This window comes from Cnephaeus nilssonii (genome assembly GCF_951640355.1).
Source record: "Cnephaeus nilssonii genome assembly, chromosome: 2".
Lineage (NCBI taxonomy): Eukaryota > Metazoa > Chordata > Mammalia > Chiroptera > Vespertilionidae > Cnephaeus > Cnephaeus nilssonii.
The window spans coordinates 70,686,196-70,705,421 of NC_137073.1; the positions used below are offsets into that span (position 1 = coordinate 70,686,196).

At 37.3% G+C, this 19,226-nt stretch overlaps 1 protein-coding gene across 2 annotated transcripts in view; it reads right to left on the reverse strand.

The window, feature by feature from the left end:
- Positions 1-36: 36 nt before the first annotated feature.
- ATG10 (autophagy related 10) overlaps positions 37-19,226 on the reverse strand; it is a 191,576-nt gene continuing 172,386 nt past the window's right edge. Inside the window, exons 6-8 of one of the 2 annotated variants that reach the window (XR_013814722.1) lie at positions 1,593-1,690; positions 761-934; positions 37-500 (exon numbers count right to left, since the gene is read on the reverse strand). Coding sequence is in view for 1 of the 2 variants with exons in the window: in XM_079793234.1 (XP_079649360.1) it covers positions 835-934; positions 1,593-1,690 (198 nt within the window). In the remaining variant the exon portion in view is untranslated. The remainder of the gene's footprint in view (positions 501-760; positions 935-1,592; positions 1,691-19,226) is intronic. The other variant, XM_079793234.1, reaches the window with a different exon arrangement.

Genomic DNA, 19,226 nt, shown 5'->3' on the forward strand with positions numbered 1-19,226 from the left:
CCGGGGGAGAGTGCAGCAGGAAACCCTATTGCAGGATTTTTCCTGCAATGGGAACGCTAGTATAATATAATAAATAATAAATATTTGTATAATGCTTTATAATATTTTTCCATTTATTAATGATCTCACGTGGCTCTCACACAACCCTATTGAGGTAGCTTGTTATTCTCATACTAAAGGTGAAGAAAACAAGTCTCAGACATGAGAGAATGACTTGAAAATGCCTGAATGATGTCAGCATTTCTATTATAGAGTTAGATTCGTGTTTGTTTTTTTTTTGCTCTTTATATTGATTTGTGTCTTTGGGGTGTTTCTTTTATATATATGGTATATCAGTTGCTGCAGACATTTGCTTCCAAGGGAAAAAAATAATCCATGTCAAAATCTTGGTGAGCTGAAAACTCATGGCATTGGTCCCATTAAAACCAGGGTCAGCCATAAACTTCCCGCATTCTTTATGCTGCAATTAATCGCTAAGCTCTTCGGCTCAACAGAAGAATCTGAAGAACAAGAATAAAACAAAAGCCAAGAGAATAAAAGAAGGTTAGCTGAGCAGTAAAGACTTATTCCAAGAATATCAATTCTAAAATAAAACCACTCAGTCCTTTGTCGTATGAGTGTCACTTACAGCATAGTAAAATGCTTCCTAAATGATTGGGTGCTAGTGGGTTGGAAAGTTTTAAGAAACAAGTCAGTGATCAGCCTATGAAATATGAAAGTAAACTTCATATATCGTGGGGCCAGCAGGGACAATACCTACATGCAACAGGGACACCAGGATCTTTGTAACAGCACTCAGTCCAGGCTTTGCTTTTTACCTTGCCCGTCGACATTTCATTCATTCTGAGAGGCTGCTCTGGCATAACTCAGAGGTAGATTCAGCCCAACAACTGGCCCAACAATGCTCAGCCAAGATGTGATGTAGTTGACATTCCTGGGAAACAAGTGAAAATACAGGCAAGTCAATGTATTTCCATTATAGTTTGGACGAATGATAGAAAATCAGTTATTGACAATAAAAGAAACAAGGCTTTCTTCAAAGATGTGTCCCCACCACTTGAAACCCCAGCATTTCCAAATGCCTGCCCTGTTGCTTGACAAGGACTCAAGCTCCAAAAACACTGTAAGGATCCCTCACTAAGGCAGTTGAAGGCACTGGGACTCCAGACTCCCCTTGATGATTCAAATTTTACACCTAAAATTTATAGCATTTGCTAAGGTAGTAGAGTGCAGTGATGAAGAGCATGGCTCTAAGGCAAAATGCCTGGTTTTTCAATTTTCAAATCCCAGTTCCACCACTTAACTAGCTTTCTGACCTTGGCCAAATCATTTAACCCTTCTATGCTTTAGCTCCTTCCTCTGTAAACTGCATAAAATAATAGAACTTGGCTCATGGGGCGTTATAAAAATCCAATGCATTAATATATCTGGAATAGAACAGTGCCTAGCACACAGTAAAAATCAATAAATGTTAGCCATTATTATTATTACAAAGAATATTTCTTTTTTAGCTTAGCTTCCAGAGTCACATAAAAAGATTTACACCTTTAAAATAAGAGTTAACGCCAATGTATCTTGATGGTGTTTCTTACCTATTGATTTTTCGAGAATTCTTTAATACGGGAGTCATAAATTCATTCGTCTTGCAAGGATGGAGTACAAAAAAAGGTTGCCCAAGTATGGGATGCTCCTGTAAGAATGAGAGTGGGTCCAGGTTGGCCAGTATGCATTACTTGGAAAAAGTTAAAATACATAATCTGGTTTACTCCTTTAAAATAAGGGTTTGTTTTAAATCCCAGGCTGTGAAAATCAACCAAAGGCAAATAAAAAATTTGAAATGTGTGTCATAAAAAGCTGTTAGCACACAGAGAGAGAGAGTCTGCAGCCTTCTGGCCTAGAAATACCTCCCTATCCCCTTCCACCTCCACCCACTGTTATCAACAGTAAGTTTTACCAGAAAGGAGCTGGACATAAGAACCAGTGGCTGTGCTGCCAGCAGGGCTGACCCTGTTTCCAACAGACAGCAAAAACTACTGCCCAGTGACACTGGCAATATAAGTAGCAAAAATGGTACTAAATGAAAAGAAAATTAAACCCGCCGTTCTGCTAGCCAGATGTTGTGATCCCAGCTGAGGCAAGCAGCAGACCAGCCAGAAATTTAATGGGGAGATTCTGGAGAGAAGACAGTTCATAGAAGGACTAGACAAGTTCTCCAGGTGTCCCTGGCTGACAGGTAACTACACACATGTGCAGGGGAGATATGAGAAGCACTGATGGAAAGTAAAAGCTGACACGAACTTGAACATTAACTGAAATCTGAGCATGCTCCCAACTCCCACACACATCCATCAGCAAAGCATAGAAGACTTACAGGCTACAGGTACCTGGGCACAGTCTGTCCAATCCCTGGCTAACCAGCAAGCTATATTGACATAGCTGGGTGACCCCAAGGAAGCCAGGAAATAAGAATAAAAAATAAAATAGCAAGAACATCAGTGACTATGGTTATAGAGAGGCAAGTTCGGCAGATAAATCCTAGAAAAGTTACTAAAATAAACAATAACAACAAAAACTAAAATACAACCTTCAGGGAAAACATTGGAATCCAGAATTGCTACAGTATCGTATCTAAAATGTCTAGCTTTCAATTAAATTTGAGAGATGCAAAGAAACAGAAAAGTGTGAAGCATACTAATGAAAAAATCCATTAATAAAATTGGTAGGTACAAAATAGTCACAGGGAAGTAAGTAAAGCATAAGAAATATAGTCAATAATATTGTGATAACTATGTGTAGTGCCAGTTGGGCTCCTGGAAATATCGAGAGGAACACTATATAAAGTATATAATTGTCTAACCACTGACCTGTACACCAAAACCAACACATAAAATAATAATAATAGTAACTTTGAGTGGCTCAGATATTGCATTTACAAAGAATTCAAAACAGCTACTATAAATATGTTTGAAAAACTAAAGAAAACTGTTTAAAAAGTTAAAAGATAAAAATTATGACAATGACAATCAATCAATAAATACAAACTATGAAAAGAACCAAATGGAAAATCTAGATTTGAAAAGTACAACACAGAAATAAAAAATTCACTAGCTAGGTTCAATAGTAGATATGAGATGGCAGTAAAAAGACTTAGTGAACTTGAAGATATATTAATATAAACTATTCAATCAGAAGGGGAGAAAAAAAATAAAGAATGAACAGAGTCCCTTGGACAATACCATGCATAGCAGCATACATGTAATAGGAGTCAGGAACAAGAGGAGAGACAGAAAGGAACAGGCAAAATATTTGAAAAAAAAAATACTAACTTAAAACTTCTAAACTTTGATTAAAAAATTTAATCTACAGATACAAGAAGTGCAACAAACCCTAAGTAGAAACATAAAGAAAGCCAAGGTAAATACATTATAGTCTAAAGGCTGAAAGCCAAAGATAGGAGGAAATCTTAAAAGCACCAAGAGGGAAAGGACTCATCACATAAAGAGAAAGAACAGTGCAACATTGGCTGGCTTCTCATCAGTTCAGAGGGCAACAGAAGGGCCTATTCAAAGTCCTAGTGAAAAAAACACAAAACAACCTAGAGATGACAACCAAGAATTCTTTATCCAGCAAAGCTATCCATAAAAAAAAATAAAGGTAATTTAAATACTTGCCCAGGGAAACAGACTGAGAATTCCTTGCTAGGAGAGCTCCCTTATAAGATATACTAGAGGAAGTCCTTCAGGCAACAATATCAGAGGGTAACTCAAATTCACAGGAAAAAATAAAAAGCATTATAATTGGTAAATACAGAAAGTTAAGTAATTTTTCTTCTCTTATTTACTTTAATAGACATAAGATTATATAAACAAAAATTATAATACTGTAGTGTTGGGTTTATAACATATATATAATATGCATGACAGTAATAGCACAAAGGAAGGAGTGATGGAAATATATTGAACAGAGTTGCTATAGTTTAGCTAATTTAAGTCAGTATTAACTTGTGTTCCTGTTGTTAGAATCTCAGTAAGGATGTTGCCTTAAGAGAATTGGAAATCAAAAGCTCCTTCTTGTCATTAAATAAATCCTTTAAGTATTTTGTTAATCATGACTGCTTTTCTAGCAATATGTCAAAAGCATCCATAATTAATGACATGGTTAAACTGTATACAGTCAACACTCAATGCTTTCTCAAGTGTATCAGCTTTTCTTAGTTGTGGCAAATCAACCAAATCATGAACTAGTCAGTATTCAAATACAGGTAGAAGATGCTTTTTAAAATACTCAAAAGAAATCCTGTTTCCAAATGTGTAAGATTACTGAATATAGGCTTTGAGTTATTAAGATTATAATAATGGTTATATAATGTAGAAAATATAACATTTCCTGGTGTGATTAGAATTCATATATTCCCTCATTCATCCATTTATCAAATATTAAGTCTTCTTGTCTTGTAATGTGATAATGATTTAATGCTAACTAAAGACAAAGGATCTGTAATTTTAAAATGTGCTTACTGGCATGGGTATTTTAATGCTGCAGCAGTGACAGAATTAGCTTTGCAACCTGAACCAATACTATTTTTTCAGTCACTTTCAATCAGCTGATCCTGCAAGCCAAACAATTTATATTCAAAGTAAGATAGAGAATTTTAAAATAATTTGAAGCATCTGATCAGTGTAGACAATCAATCTGGATAATATTCTCCAAAAGCCACTTTTCTGCCATGGAGATTTGTTAAGGCTTATGCTATCAGGCAAGATTATCTGTATTTTTTACTTTCTCCCTCAAACAGCCAGAATAGAGATGAAAGCTATGTTTAGTTGGTTTAGGAATTATGTGCTGGAGTTAAACACACACACACACACACACACACACACACACACACACACACAAAAAAAAAAAAAAAAAAAAACACCTAAAATCCTACACCTTATTTATTTAACATACCATTTTCAGAAATGGAAGAGCATCAAAACTGTCAGGATCTTTTTAGTGACATTTCTTAGATCAATTCGGAAGGTAAATTTGTGTGAAAGTGCTACCATCTGCTGTCAGTACTAATGAACTGATGCAAATCTGCGCTGAGAAAAATGTCAGTGTGGAAATACATGCAGCCAATGAACTGTGTTAGGCTTACAACTCAATAAACACTTCTACTGGAACAAAGTTCTGCTAAATGGTTTTCCGCGAAAATAGAAATGATGGGTCAGATTTCTATCTCTGTAACTCCAGACAAGTTATATAGACACATTCTCTTATGAAATTTAATTTAGCAATGGTTAAATGTCTCATAAAATAAGTCTGACATGAATATTGGGAATTGGTTTCAGAACTATTAGATATGACTATCACAAGGAAATGATAATACTGCACCTTCATTCTTACATCTATTAAATATGAGTTACTTGGTTCGTATCTTAATATTCTCGGCTCTCCAGGAGGGCACAAATATAATTTCATGTACTAAGCTTTCATCCAGTTTCATATTCCAAACTGATCAAATTTGCTTTCCACTCTGGGCACATTCCTTAGCTATGGGGAGGGTCTCTCCAAGCAGGGAGAGGAAAATGGCTGTTGAGCTCCTACAGTATGAGGCACTGTGCTAAGTACTTTGTACAAGATCACCTATCTAAATAATTCTTTGATGAAGGCTTTATTATTGCCACTTTGGAGAACAGGTTCAAAGAGATTATGCTTAAAGTTATCCCTGTAGTGAGGAGCAAAGCAAGTCCACACCCTTACATTGTACCTCCTCACCCCACCGACCAGAGTTGGTGTCAAGGATATTCCCTCTAGGATAATCCTCTCTAGTCCACCTCTTCAAAAATATATTTCTTACTTAAAAATGATGTGTTTTCATAAAATTAAAAGAGCAATCCATATATAGAGAGTTCAGCACATACAAAAAAAGAACAAAAATTAAAAGCAGGATAACCTAAATAACTGCCCAACTCAGACGTAAGCATTCATTGGTGAATGTCCTTTCAGACTTTTTATACACACACATTTGTAGTTTTCTGTTTCTTTTTATTCACTGAACACTAAAGCTTCCTAGAGAATGAAGCTTTAGTGCGAACAGATATTTATCAAGGACCTAGTATGTGCCACTCCCTGCCATGTGCTTGTTGTTGATCTTCCCTAAGTATCTTCGTCTTCTGTTTTAATGATTTCTGTACTTATTTTTATTAGTCCCATCCATATATTTTATTTGGATTTATCTTGTTGTTCTTAATTTTTAAATATTCCATGGGTGCTTACAAGAATATGCATAAAAATATGTAATATTCAGTTGTTGGCTACAATGCTGTCCATGTGTAACTAGATCAAGTAAGGTAATTGTGTCGTCCACATCTTCTATATCCTTATCAGCTTTATTGATCAATTTCTAAGAGAAGTTGATTTGTCCATTTTTGCTTGTACTTTGTAAAGTTTTTGCTTTATAGGTCCTGAAGCTTTTATCTAAACTCATAGAACTATATCTTCTTAGAGAATGAAGCTTTAGTGTGAAATAACAACACATCTCTGATTAGACTTTCTGCCAATAAAGGACTTTTATCTGATATTAATATAGCCACACCAGTTTCTACTTACCTTATACATTTAAAACATTATTTACCTTTCAATATTTCTGTGTCCTTGTGCTTGAGGCATTTCATGTAAAAAGAACATAAATGGATTTTATTAAAGAAATACACCTTTATAATCTGTCTCTTAAATGAAGCGTTTAGTTCATTTACAGGCTCTGTGATCTGATTTCATTTCTCCCATCTTATTTTAGACTTTTTATTCATTCTACTTTTAATGTTTCTTCTTTTGGTTTCTTTTTTTCCTCCTCTGTTGCTTTCTTTTGGATTGAATGTAAGCTTCCCTCCCCCCCCCCCCCCCGATTGCTTTTTCTTTTAATTAATTTGAAAAATACATGTTATATTTCTAAACTTTTAGTAGTTATCCCACAATTTTTAAGTAAATGTTTCACTCAATAAAATTCACAAAGATATTATTCAATATCTTTGCCTTTTTCCTAAACAAGTACCTTAGGATGTTTAACTCTGATCACCTCTTCCTGATTTCTGTACTACTGTTGTTCAGTATTTCAATTGTATCTTTTGTTTTTAACCCCATAAATTAGATATTATCAGTGCTTTGTAACCCAATGTGTGTTGAGATCTACTCACACTTTACTATTCTTTTGTTTTTTTTAAATACTCACCGGAGAATATGCTTTTTTTTTATTTTGTTTTGTTTTTTGGTTTTTGTTTTTATTTTAGGGAGAGAGAGAGAGGGAGAGAGAAACATCTATTGGTTGCCTTTCATACGTGCCCCAACTGGGGATCATCAAACCTACAAGCTAGATGTGCCCTGACTGGGAATCAAACCTGCAACCTTTCAGTGTATGGGACGATGCTCCAATGAACTGAGCCACCCAGCCAGGGCCCCTACTATTCTTTTTGCTTACCATTTTTTTCCTATTATCACGTATTTATTCTTGGATCATTTTCTTATTGTTTACTACCTGTAGATATTTACTAAAGATCTATAGGTAGTAAATAGTTCCATATAATGAATGCTTTATCTTGCCCTCATTTTTGAAAAATAAGTGTTGTAGGTATAAAATTTTAGGTTACAATCATGTTTTCTCAGCACTTTATTAGTCCATTTTCTACTATCTTGCATTTTTCTGTGTGGAAGTCAGTATAATTGCCATTCTTTTCAGATCTCTTTCTCTTTGGTGCTTCACTATAATGTGTCTAGGTGTGGATTTCTTTTAATTTATCTTACTTGGGATTTATTGAGCTTTCTGAATATAAATATCAGTATCCTTCAGTTTCTTCTTCTAGAATTTCTATTAGACATGTGTTTGTCCTTTCTCTCCCTTGTATCTCTGAACCTGTTATATTGACCATCTTTTTCTCAGTTTTTGCTACAATGTATATAAATATCAATGCTTTAACTTTATCTGCTTTTTAGTGTAGGCCTTCTAATTATATAGTTTCCTTTCTAAAAATTCCATTTGATTATTCCTTAAATTTGCCTGATCATTTTTATAGTATCTTCTTCCTATATCATACTCTCAGTATATTCTTCCAATTTAAAAAATATAGTCAACGTATTTACTTTATATTTTTGCACCAAAAATATATGAATATGAGGATCTGATACCTCAATTTGGTATATCTGCTGGCCTTCATAGTTAATAGCTTATTATTCTGTACTTTTTTATTGTGACCAATAGTAGTATTTAAATACAGTAATTATTCCAACTCCATATTTACATGAAAGTAGACTTGTGTTTAATCTACAAGTTATATGGCCTTTTAAAAAATATATATTTTTATTGCTTTCAGAGAGGAAGAGAGAGGGAGAGAGAGATAGAAACATCAGTGAATCATTAGTCAGCTGCTTCCTGCACACCCACATTGGCGATTGAGCCCACAACCCGGGCATGTGTCCTAACTGGGAATCAAACCATGACCTTCTGATTCATAGGTCGACACTCAACCACTGAGCCATGCTGACCGGGCTATCTGTACTTTTTAAATATGTTTATACAGAGTAAGGCTGAGAAGGTCATATAGAAAAGAGAGAACAACTTTGAAATATGTAGAGAATGATGGCTAGCACTATTTTAGGTAAAGGCCTCTTTGCAGAGGTAACATTTGAGAAGAGAGCTAGTTGACCAAGTGAAGAGCACCATGTAACTCTTTGGGAAATTAATCTTTTCTGTTAGGGAATGAGAAGTGCTCAGACCTTAATGACCCTTGTGAGGGAAAGTGCTTGAAGTGCTCACAGAACAGCAAGAAGACCAGTGAAGCCCAGTGAAATGAAGGGCGATAGTCTGATACAGAGACTTTGGAAAATTCTGAACTACGAAGTGACATGTTCTGATCTACATTTGAAAATATTACTTTTGATATTGCAAAATGACAAGAGTGGACAGAGGAAGAGCAGCTAGGAAGCACTGCAGCAACCCAGACAGGATATGATGGTGCCTTGTACTAGGTGATAGTGTGGTAGGGGAGAATGGTCAGGTTTGGGATTTAATATGAAAGTAGAACTAACAAGATTTGCTAAGGAATTTGATATGCTGCATGGGAAAAAATAAAATAAAAGAAGCTAAGGATGACTCCAAGGTGAAATGTCTATTCATATTTTCTTGACTTCAGGGATTTTCATATTGATTTATATTAGCTCTTTAGGACCTTTTGAGGATACTAATTCTTTTCATCCATTCAACCATATTATGAGCCATGCACTGGGTCAAATGTTAGTAGATAATGGCACATAAACAGATAACCCCTGCTCTCATAAAAGTTGCTGGAATAATCAAAATATTTTTAAATTTCAGATTTTCATTTGTCTTTAAATTTGTTCATGATGATTTAGATGTGGAATATCATATTAGATAATCAAATCTATACTTTTTCTCCTTTTAAATTTATTTTATCACTTTTATGTTTAAAAATCCTATTCAGAATTAGGATACTAGATATTTACCTATATTTATGTGCAGTTTACCATTAACCATTATTTGCTGTTCTCCAAACACACTGCTTTTTCTTACCTGCAGGCCTTTGTACATGTGATTCTCTGTGCCTACAAAACCCTCCCACCCTTCCTTCCAACTAATGCCCATTTCTCTCCCATGATCTCAGCTTTCTTTATTTTAAAAACATTTTATTTATTTTTCAATTATAGTTGATATTCAATATTAATTTCAGGAGTACAGAATAGTGGTTAGACATTTACATAACTTACAAAATGACAAAATGATCCCTCAATAAATCTTACATCAAATTGGCAATTACAAAGTAGTCATGGGGATGTAAACTACAGCATATGGAATACAGTCAATAATATTGTAATAACTATATATGTTGTGGGGTGGACACTAGATCTTAGTTTTCTTCTACCCCCAATCCCACATGAGGTGCCCCGCTCTGTGCTCCCACTGCACCCCATGCTTTAAACCTCCTGCTTAATTCCACACTGTTCTGCATAGGTACCTGACTGTTTACAGGAGTCTTCCTCTCCCATACAGTAAGTCCTTGAGGGCAGAGGAGGTATTCTGATTACTATGTCAGTCTCAGCACCCAGGACCACCTTTCATTTAGTAGGCACTCATTAAATATTTGTGGAGTTACTGCATAGACAAAGACGTCCTGCTGTGCCAAAGTAAATTGTTATTGGCACATGCAGCCTGTCCCATAAAGGGGAATATTTGTGCAGAAAGCACCAGTAGTTCCCTATGCTACTGTGGGGACATGGAAGGGACAGAAGCATTCTTTCTCTTTGTCACAAAACAAAGGACAATACTTCCTGTACATTTATAGGAGTCCCCAGATAAGATAAAAACTTCAATATTTGTTTTGCAAATATTTCTTCCAAATTGGATCTAAGAGCAAAGGAGAGGGTTTGAACGCATGTTTAGGAATAAGTCCCCACATTAAAAACTATGTCAACTATGCATATATATTATAAAATCTATTCGTTTTCACATAAAATAATATCCTAATCATCATTAAATAAATTGACACACCAAGATGAATATTTTAATTCTAAAATATATAATATACTCATGCCTTTCTACTTAGCTCACTTCTTTATCACTTCATGTACTTTTTAAAAAATATATATTTTTATTGATTTCAGAGAGGAAGGGAGAGAGAAATAGAAACATCAATGAGAGAGAATCACTGATAGGCTGCCACCTGCATGCCCCACACTGGCCTGGGCATGTGACCTGACCGGGAATTAAACTGTGACATCTGGTTTCATAGGTTGATGCTCAACCACTGAGTCATGCCAGCCAGGTTCATGTACTTTTTACTGATGCACTCAACCACTATTTCACCCTACAGATCTAATACATGTTGTACCTGTGCAATTTCTGTAGTGCTGTGTTGAATCCCTGCAGTCAGAAATACCAGACTGTACACAGGGTATATGTTTTCATGAGCTGAGAGGAACATTGAGTCAAATGAAATAGGACATCTCATCCCCTCTCCTCATCTCTCCCCATGCTCTGACAGGGCATCTGTAATTCAAGGGTTACAGAAATACTAGAACATACAACAGACAACTCAAAAGGTACAAATCCAGGAATATGGGAATTCAGAGAAAAGAGAGGTCACTTCTGTCTGGCAGGAGGAGGGGGCAGCAAAGACTTCTTGAGGACATGGGACTTAACCTGGCCCAGACCTTAAAGTGTGGGCAGGACTTAGGTGGGGGAAGAGAAGAGAGTGGCAGCCGAATTTACAACAGAAAGAGGCTACTCCAAGTTTAATAGGCGAGAGACACACAGAATTCTACCTTTTAAGTAAGACTGCGAAGTTTGGTAAATTTGGAGAAGAAAAAAAAATGTTTATTTTTGTTTGTGTTGATGGTGGTGCTGTTAAATGATTGAGGCAATCCCTGTAAGATCCAAGTATTTCCTGGATGTAATCAACACCTATCCAAGACATAGAAGCAAGGTTTGAAGTACAAACAATCCTCTACCTTTGGGGGGAGTGGGGGAACAGGGAAAAGAGATGGAAAGAAGAAATATCCAAGTACAGATTTCTATCCCTAATAAGTGAGCTAGGATGCAGATACAAAGACAGTGAGAACATATTTAAGGGAAAAAAATGTGGAAAAGACACAACAGTCTCGCCCCAATGCCCAGAAAGGTCAGCGGGTTTCTCCTCGGTTCCGGATGGGCAGGGGAGCCAAGTGAAGCCATGCTTTGTCCTAGCTGCACCTGTGGACACTTTGTGGCCCGTTCATGAAAAATGAAATTCTAATGGTGTGGGGGGAAGGTTGATTCAGATGAGAAGAAACAGGACAGCTCTTTAAAACTGTATGCTATCCAGAAGCCACCAGGCTTCCTAGAATTTTTATTAAAAATTACAGACATCACAGCAATAGTTCTCAGACACCCGGTTCTCTGCAGAGAAAACTTCCCTTTCATGGATCCCGAGGGAGTGGAGCAGTGAATTCTCCCACACCTGCATAAATCCACAAAGGGCTCCCTCCCTGGGTGGCTGGCAATCCCAATTCTAACTCCTGGAGGAGAGAGCAGAGCTCGAATATATTCATAGAGTCTATACAGGTTGTAGCTTTAAGCAACACCATTAATATGCCAGAATTCTGAGTTCCCAAACTTACTCAGTTATCAATTTGTTGTACAGAATTTAATCTCTCTGTATTTTGATATGCAAAATGGAAATAGCACTGCTGATCCTTCAGAGGGTGAAAGGAGATAACCAACAAGACCAGTGTAAAGCTTGCTGGGGGGAAAAAAGAGCTTATGCAAATGCCTATTAATTAAAACAGGAATGGCTGCACAACTAGGTCAGGCATGATGATAAGACTGAACAACCCACCCCAGCCACCAGCATCAAAAAGAAGAAATGAACATTTAATCCTAATAGCACTTGTTGGTTGCATTTTATAAAGAACATTGAATTATAATATTCTGTAACATAACACAGAGTAGCACATTTCAGACCATCCTCAAATAATTCTTTGATAGAAATAAACTTATTAGAGACATAAAAAAAAACACCCCACCAAAACAGCAAGCCAATTACTAATTAAGAACTTGTAAAAAGCTAATCAAAGCTCTCATCCAGAGAAAATGAGAAAATCTGAGACTCAGAATGATTTTGTATATTGATGAGATTTTACATACCATCACAGAAAGAAAAATAAAATAGATTTTAATGAAGAAAAAGGACTCTAAGTCTCTGTTTAAAAGCCTTGTTATGTTCCATATCAATGTTTTTATTAAAATGTTCTGTTCTGGTGGAAACATGCATTTAAAAAATACCTGATGAGCGGTGCTGTCAGCAGAGGACACTCGGGTCCTCCGTCTCCATCAAACCTGAGTGTTAGGAAGGCCAGGCAGAAGAACCTTCATCCAGGCTCCACCCACTTTGTTGCTCAGAGGGGTACCTAATCCAAGGTCATGACACTCAGAAATGAGGGAGCTGAGACACGCCCAGATTCAAGAATAGAATTAGGGCTTCCCTACGGGTGCTAAGCCTGCTAAGACCAAGCGCAGCACTTCAGCATGGAACAACGTGCAGGCTTTACATTTATTCTATTTTCATCTAAAAGGAAAACAATTGGGAGCTTGTGCTTTCCAAGCATTTTTTTTTTCCTTCCACTACATTACATAATGGTGACAAGTCAGTCTTAGTAGTCTATTTCTGAGATACTCACTAAACAGTGACACCACTTTAGAGCTAGGTATGTTGGGGTATAACAGAGTGACGAGTCAGCAATCAGAAAATTCAAGGATTTTCAAAAACAAATACACAAAGCAGCCTAATTTATTGATAACCAGATATCCATGTCTGACAACTATCACATAGGAAGATACTTTATGAGCAACACAAAATAAAATAGCAGTTTCTTAGTATAATTACTTTTTATAATGGTGCCAAATAGAATTTTAAATCAACTGAAAAGTGTACAGATGAATCTTCAAGATGATATTTAAAAATATCATAATGCTTCTCTTTAGATATATAATCCATGTAAATTTCTAATAAAAGCACCCCAGGAATGTATTTTCTTCTTGCTTCTGACCCAACTTTGATAATAAAAAAAGATTCCTTTTATTCTCAGAAGCAGATATCCCAGTGATTTCTTTAGTTTTTCTCTTTAGATAATCTCTCAAAAGAGACTCCAAGAAGAAAGTTTCTAAGGATGTGATAACCTCTTACAAAATCTGTTATTAATCATCTAATAAAAAAATGTTAGGTAAAGATCTGACCTATAAAAATTTTGCCATGATGAGATATTTCTCCCACTTTTTAGACTGCTAATAATTTGAAACTAGGTAACAAAAAAATGCTACTAACAGGCTGTAGTATTAAGAAAACACACTTTCTACATTAAAATGTAATCATATTTTTTTTGAAGATAATGATTGTATCCTGGTATTTTGAAAATAAGTATTAGAAGGAGGAATAAACTGATATATATGGGAAAAATGGCAATTTCTGATTTTAAATATATTTTATTAAAATTGTAAGCAACCTGCCCAGCCAGTGTGGCTCAATGATTGACCACTGACCCATGCACTAAGAAGATGCTGATCAGGGCACATGCCTGGGTTGTGGGCTCAATCCCCAGTAGGGGGCATGCAGGAAGCAGCCTATTGATGTTTATGTTTTTATCTCTCTCTCCCTTTTCCCTCTCCCTTCCTCTCTCTCTCTAAAAATCAATAAAAAAACATATTTTAAAAAAATATAAGCAACCTAATATGTCAAGTTAAAACTACATACTCTAATCTGATTTCCTGAACAAATCATTTTTTTTTTCATTTCTCCATAGAAACTTCTGTTGAGATTTTAAGAACGTATTTTTACAGTTTGGATCTAGTTCATTATTTTTCTAGACAACAAGGTCTAGGACCACCCAAATAATCTAAAATCAAAAAAGAACACTGGTAGCAAGAAATACCATCTTTCCACATGAACCCAGGGGTTAAACCCTGATTTAAAGGCTGAGTTCTGGGCTCATGATTATCTTCTCCCCCTGGCCCTTCAGGCCAGCAAATACAATAAATTTCATGATTGCCTCAGACTAGGTCATCCTTAGCTCTTTTTTTCCCTTCTTCTTAAAAAGGTTGATTTCTTCCCATTTTTTCAATATCTACCTACTTTCTTACTTTTCATAGTTATGTAAACAGTGACTACATAATTCAATTTTTCCTCTTATGTCTAACATTATTTCATATACAGAGTGTCCCAAAAAAAGTATACACACTTTAACAGCTGATAGTTCAATTTTGAAAATGAAATGTATTTTAATAAACACTGCCTTTATAATTACTCATAGTATGTATATACATTTTTGGGACACCTTATATACTATTTTATATTTTGCATAATCCTTGTAACTTTCTTTTTAATTACATAATATTCCATCTAGTTAATATATCATAATAAGTTTTGCCATTATTCTACTGTTAAACATTTAGATCATTTTCCAGTTTTATATTACTACTAGTAGCCCGGTTCATGAAATTTGTGCACATTAAAAGGGAATTAATTAGAGGAAATATTTTAATATTGCTATTTGCCCTTTCTCTATAATAGAAGTGTCAGAGATGAAAGAAAATTAGTAAAATGTGTATGAAAAATCTTCCTCCTGTCAGAGTCTGGGGCGCGCCGCGGGACCCAGAGTCAAGTCCCTGCCCACCCACTCACAACTCGAAATCGCGCAAGACCCAGACCTGGCCGGCCACACCCCCACTGGGCAAGATCCAGACCCGGCCGGCCCCACCCCCGTCAAGCCTGCTGGGCGGGGGTTGCAACCTCAGGTACCCCGGCCCGGCGCCGGGGCAGGGGGCATGACCTGAGGTCCCCTGGCCCAGGATGGGGGGTGCGGCCTGAGGTCCCCCGTCAAGCCCCGCCAGGGTCGGGGGTATGGCCTGAGGTACCCCAGCCCGGTGCCGGGGCAGGGGAAGTGCCCTGAGGTCCCCTGGCCCGGCACTGGGGTGGGGGGGGGCGCAGCCTGAGGTCCCCCATCCTGGCCCTGGGGCGGGGGGCACTGCCTGAGGTCCCCTGTCAAGCCCCGCTGGGGGGGGGGGGGCGCGCAGCCTCAGGTCTCCCGCCCTGGCCCGGCACCACACAGCCTCAGGTCCCTGCTGATCACTCGTTATGGCTCCTTATGGGAACCCTGACTCTGCTGTGGGTGCAGCCATCTTGTGTTACGGGAACCCCGCCTCCGCTGTGGGAACAGCCATCTTGTGATGGTGTGAGGGTCACTTTGCATATCACCTCTTTATTATATAGGGTAAATTGTTTGTGTGGAATATACATATACTTTATATGGAATATGGGTTATTTCCTAAGAATAAAATTTCAGGAATCAGTAAAAACAGTATAGCTATTTATATGGCTATTGATCTGCATTACTGTATGTTCCTCCAAAACAATTAGACTAATTTATATTACTACCAATAAAAGCTGCTCAATTAGCCCCTCACTTTTTTTAAGTATATTTTTATTGATTTCAGAGAGGAAGGGAGAGGAAGAGAGAGATAGAAACATCAATGATGGAAATCATTGATCAGCTGCCTCCTGCACACCCCACACTGGGGATCTAGCCCACAACCTGGGCATGTACCCTGACCGGGAATCTATCCATGACCTCCTGGTTTATAAGTCAATGCTCAGCCACGGAACCACACCAGCCAGGTAGCTCCTCATTGTTTTAAGAAGCACTGTCTTTATGTTCGATTTAGACCCTCCTATGAAATATCTCACAAAAACATCACACAGACTCTAAACAACCAGCTTAGGCTGTATGCCACTCCTGACTTGGCCACAGGATGCAACCCTTGGGAGTTCCTGACTTAAGAAAGGAGAATATATGGAGAGGAGTTAGGGCTCAGGGTGGGGCTGGGTGACTCTCTTGAATGCTTGTAAACACACGATGTCCCTGGATGCTGCTTCTCCAGACTGGCCGAGGCAGGGTCCACAACTTTTAGGAAATGATGCCAAGGCCCCAATCTCTCAGAGCAGGCTGCGTTATCCCACCCAACTCTCCAACAAGCTGGTACCTGGATCTCAAAGGGCCATGAGAACAGGCCATAACAAATCACATTAACTAAAACTCATGCTCTCCTCAGATTCTCTGCCAGCTGGTATAAATATGGCTACGCTATTATCATATCACTCCTCTAAAAAGCACTACTTTCCTTGGCAAGGATCTGGAAAATAATGTTAAGTGTAAAAACCAGCACATAAAATTGTATATTCATTATGGTTACAACTATAGATATGCTGACATGAAGCCTGCCCAGTATGAAAATGGCATCCAAAGTTTCATCTTGAGGCATGGCATGAATTAAGAATGAAAACTAAAACTGTGCATCTCTAACTGATATAATTGGCAGCAAAACACACCCAAGGGCATGTACATTTTCTTCCACATTTCTTTTTTACTTATGTAGAAAATAGTCCATTTCTAGCATGTTCCTCATCAGAGGCCACTTATTCTTTCTTGCTCCCCCAGGAGTGGCAACAGCTGCCTTGTCCAGCGAGAAACAAACTTCTTAGAACACCCACCCAACAGTATAGCCACCCCATTTCTGGCTCAGGGCAGGATCCACTCCAAAAGGGACTCTTCCACAGACAGATCAAAGGACAAATCCAGCTCCATCACAGGACAGGGCTCTCTCCCAGGCATTGCTAATTGGCTTGGGAACACACTGTGATCTGCACACAACCTCTGTGAAACACTGAGGCATTCAGCCAAGCTAGTCCACACAGAGTCTAACTGACTTCTGCCAGGGGAGCCCAAGAATTCTAGAATTTTGTGCAGTTGTATAATTTGATAAAGAAGATATTATTTTAAAAAATATATGTTTTTATTGATTTCAGAGAGGAATGGAGAGGGAGAGATAGAAACATCAATGATGAGAGAGAATCATTGATTAGCTGCCTCCTGCACGCCCCACCATGGGGATTGAACCCACAACCTGGGCATGTGCCCTAACAGGGAATGAAACAGTGACCTCCTGGTTCATAGGTCGAAGCTCAACCACTAAGCTACACTGGCTGTGCGGAGATATTATTCTTTATACCTAGTACTCAGAGAATAAATTATAAAGGTAATTTTATTATTTCACTTATATCTTTACTCCTATAAATCAATGTTTTATTCCAATGTCTTTGAACATTTTTGTTTGCACAAACCTACATTTAAAAAATACTATTTATATACCCCTCAGCACATAAGTGACCTCTAAAATTTTTATTAAATAGTTGCAAAGAATGTAATTTTCCGGTGTATTATAAATATTGACAATTTTAAATATACATATGGTTTTACATATACCTACAATTTAAAATAATATGATTGTTTCCACTTCTCTCAAAGAACTTTATCCTAATGTATATTTTATGCTTAAAAGCTTTTTATTGATCATATACTTGTAAATAAAAAATATAGAGAGAAAGGAATTTCTTTTCCAAAATTTCCTGGGACCGTTTTGCTCTAAGTGTTAACTAAGATGTCTGAGTTGTCATTATAATTATTAGTAGTACTCGGTTGATCAAAACAATAAATATGTTATAAAATTGGAGATCATGAGTTAATTGCATCACTTAGTATGTACTACAATCATACCTTTTTCATGTATGTGTATGAATCTACTTAATCTGCACAGTACCCCACAATTATCATTCTCCCCATCTTATATATGCAGAAACTGAGGTTGAGAAGCAGAACTGGCTCCTCCAGGTTGTAGATCCACACACTGACTCTCTGACTCCAGAGTCCAGACCCTCAACCACTATCCTATACTTCCTGGATCTTAAAAATATGGATCAGGCCTGGCCAGCATGGCTCAGTGGTTGATATTGACCTATAAACCAGGAGTCATGGTTCCATTCCCAGTCAAAGGCACATGCCTGGGTTGGGTTGCGGGCTCCATCCCCAGTGTGGGGCATGCAGGAGGTGGCCGATGAATGATTCTCTCATCATTGATGTTTCTGTCTTTCTCTTCCTCTCCCATCCTCTCTGAAATCAATAAAAGTGTATTTTTAAAAAATATATGGATCGGGGTAGGGGGTGGGATAAATAAAGGTGTTTCAAATTGCTCCTTTGCTTGATGCCCTGGCTGAGCAATAGACCATGATAAGGGATGGGTTGGGTGTGAAGTGTGCCTTTGTTTGGTACAGTGGGAGAAAGGCAAAAATGGGAGATGGGAAAGGAAAATCTCGGCCACAAATACTTTTTCAGGCAGAGAGATTTTATGAGAGGCTACATACAGAAGTAAGATCTGGGAACTAATTTATTTAAAAGTCTCCATACCCACATTTCCTTTGGGAAGTCTTAATTTACACCCAAGAGTACATACATACACTCCAGTCTGAATGCTATCGGTCCACTCAATCTCTGATACAATAAACATTAGAAAAGGTTTGTGAAACATTTTTAATGCTCTAGAAACAAAATTTAATTAAAATTTAAATTATTTTAACCCTTGAATTTTATTTCAAAATGGCAGTTAATTTCAATAATTTGGAAGAATACAATGCTAAATTGTAACAGTATAGTAATAAGCATAATGGTAATCTACACAGTAGGTTCATAATGATGAGATGTAGTGCATGAAAAGCTTGCAGGTCAGTAATGGAGTCATGCATAAAATACTCCTCTCAAAATCTTTATTTGCATTTCTATTACTGAAATCATTTCCTAATAATGAAGTTGCCATG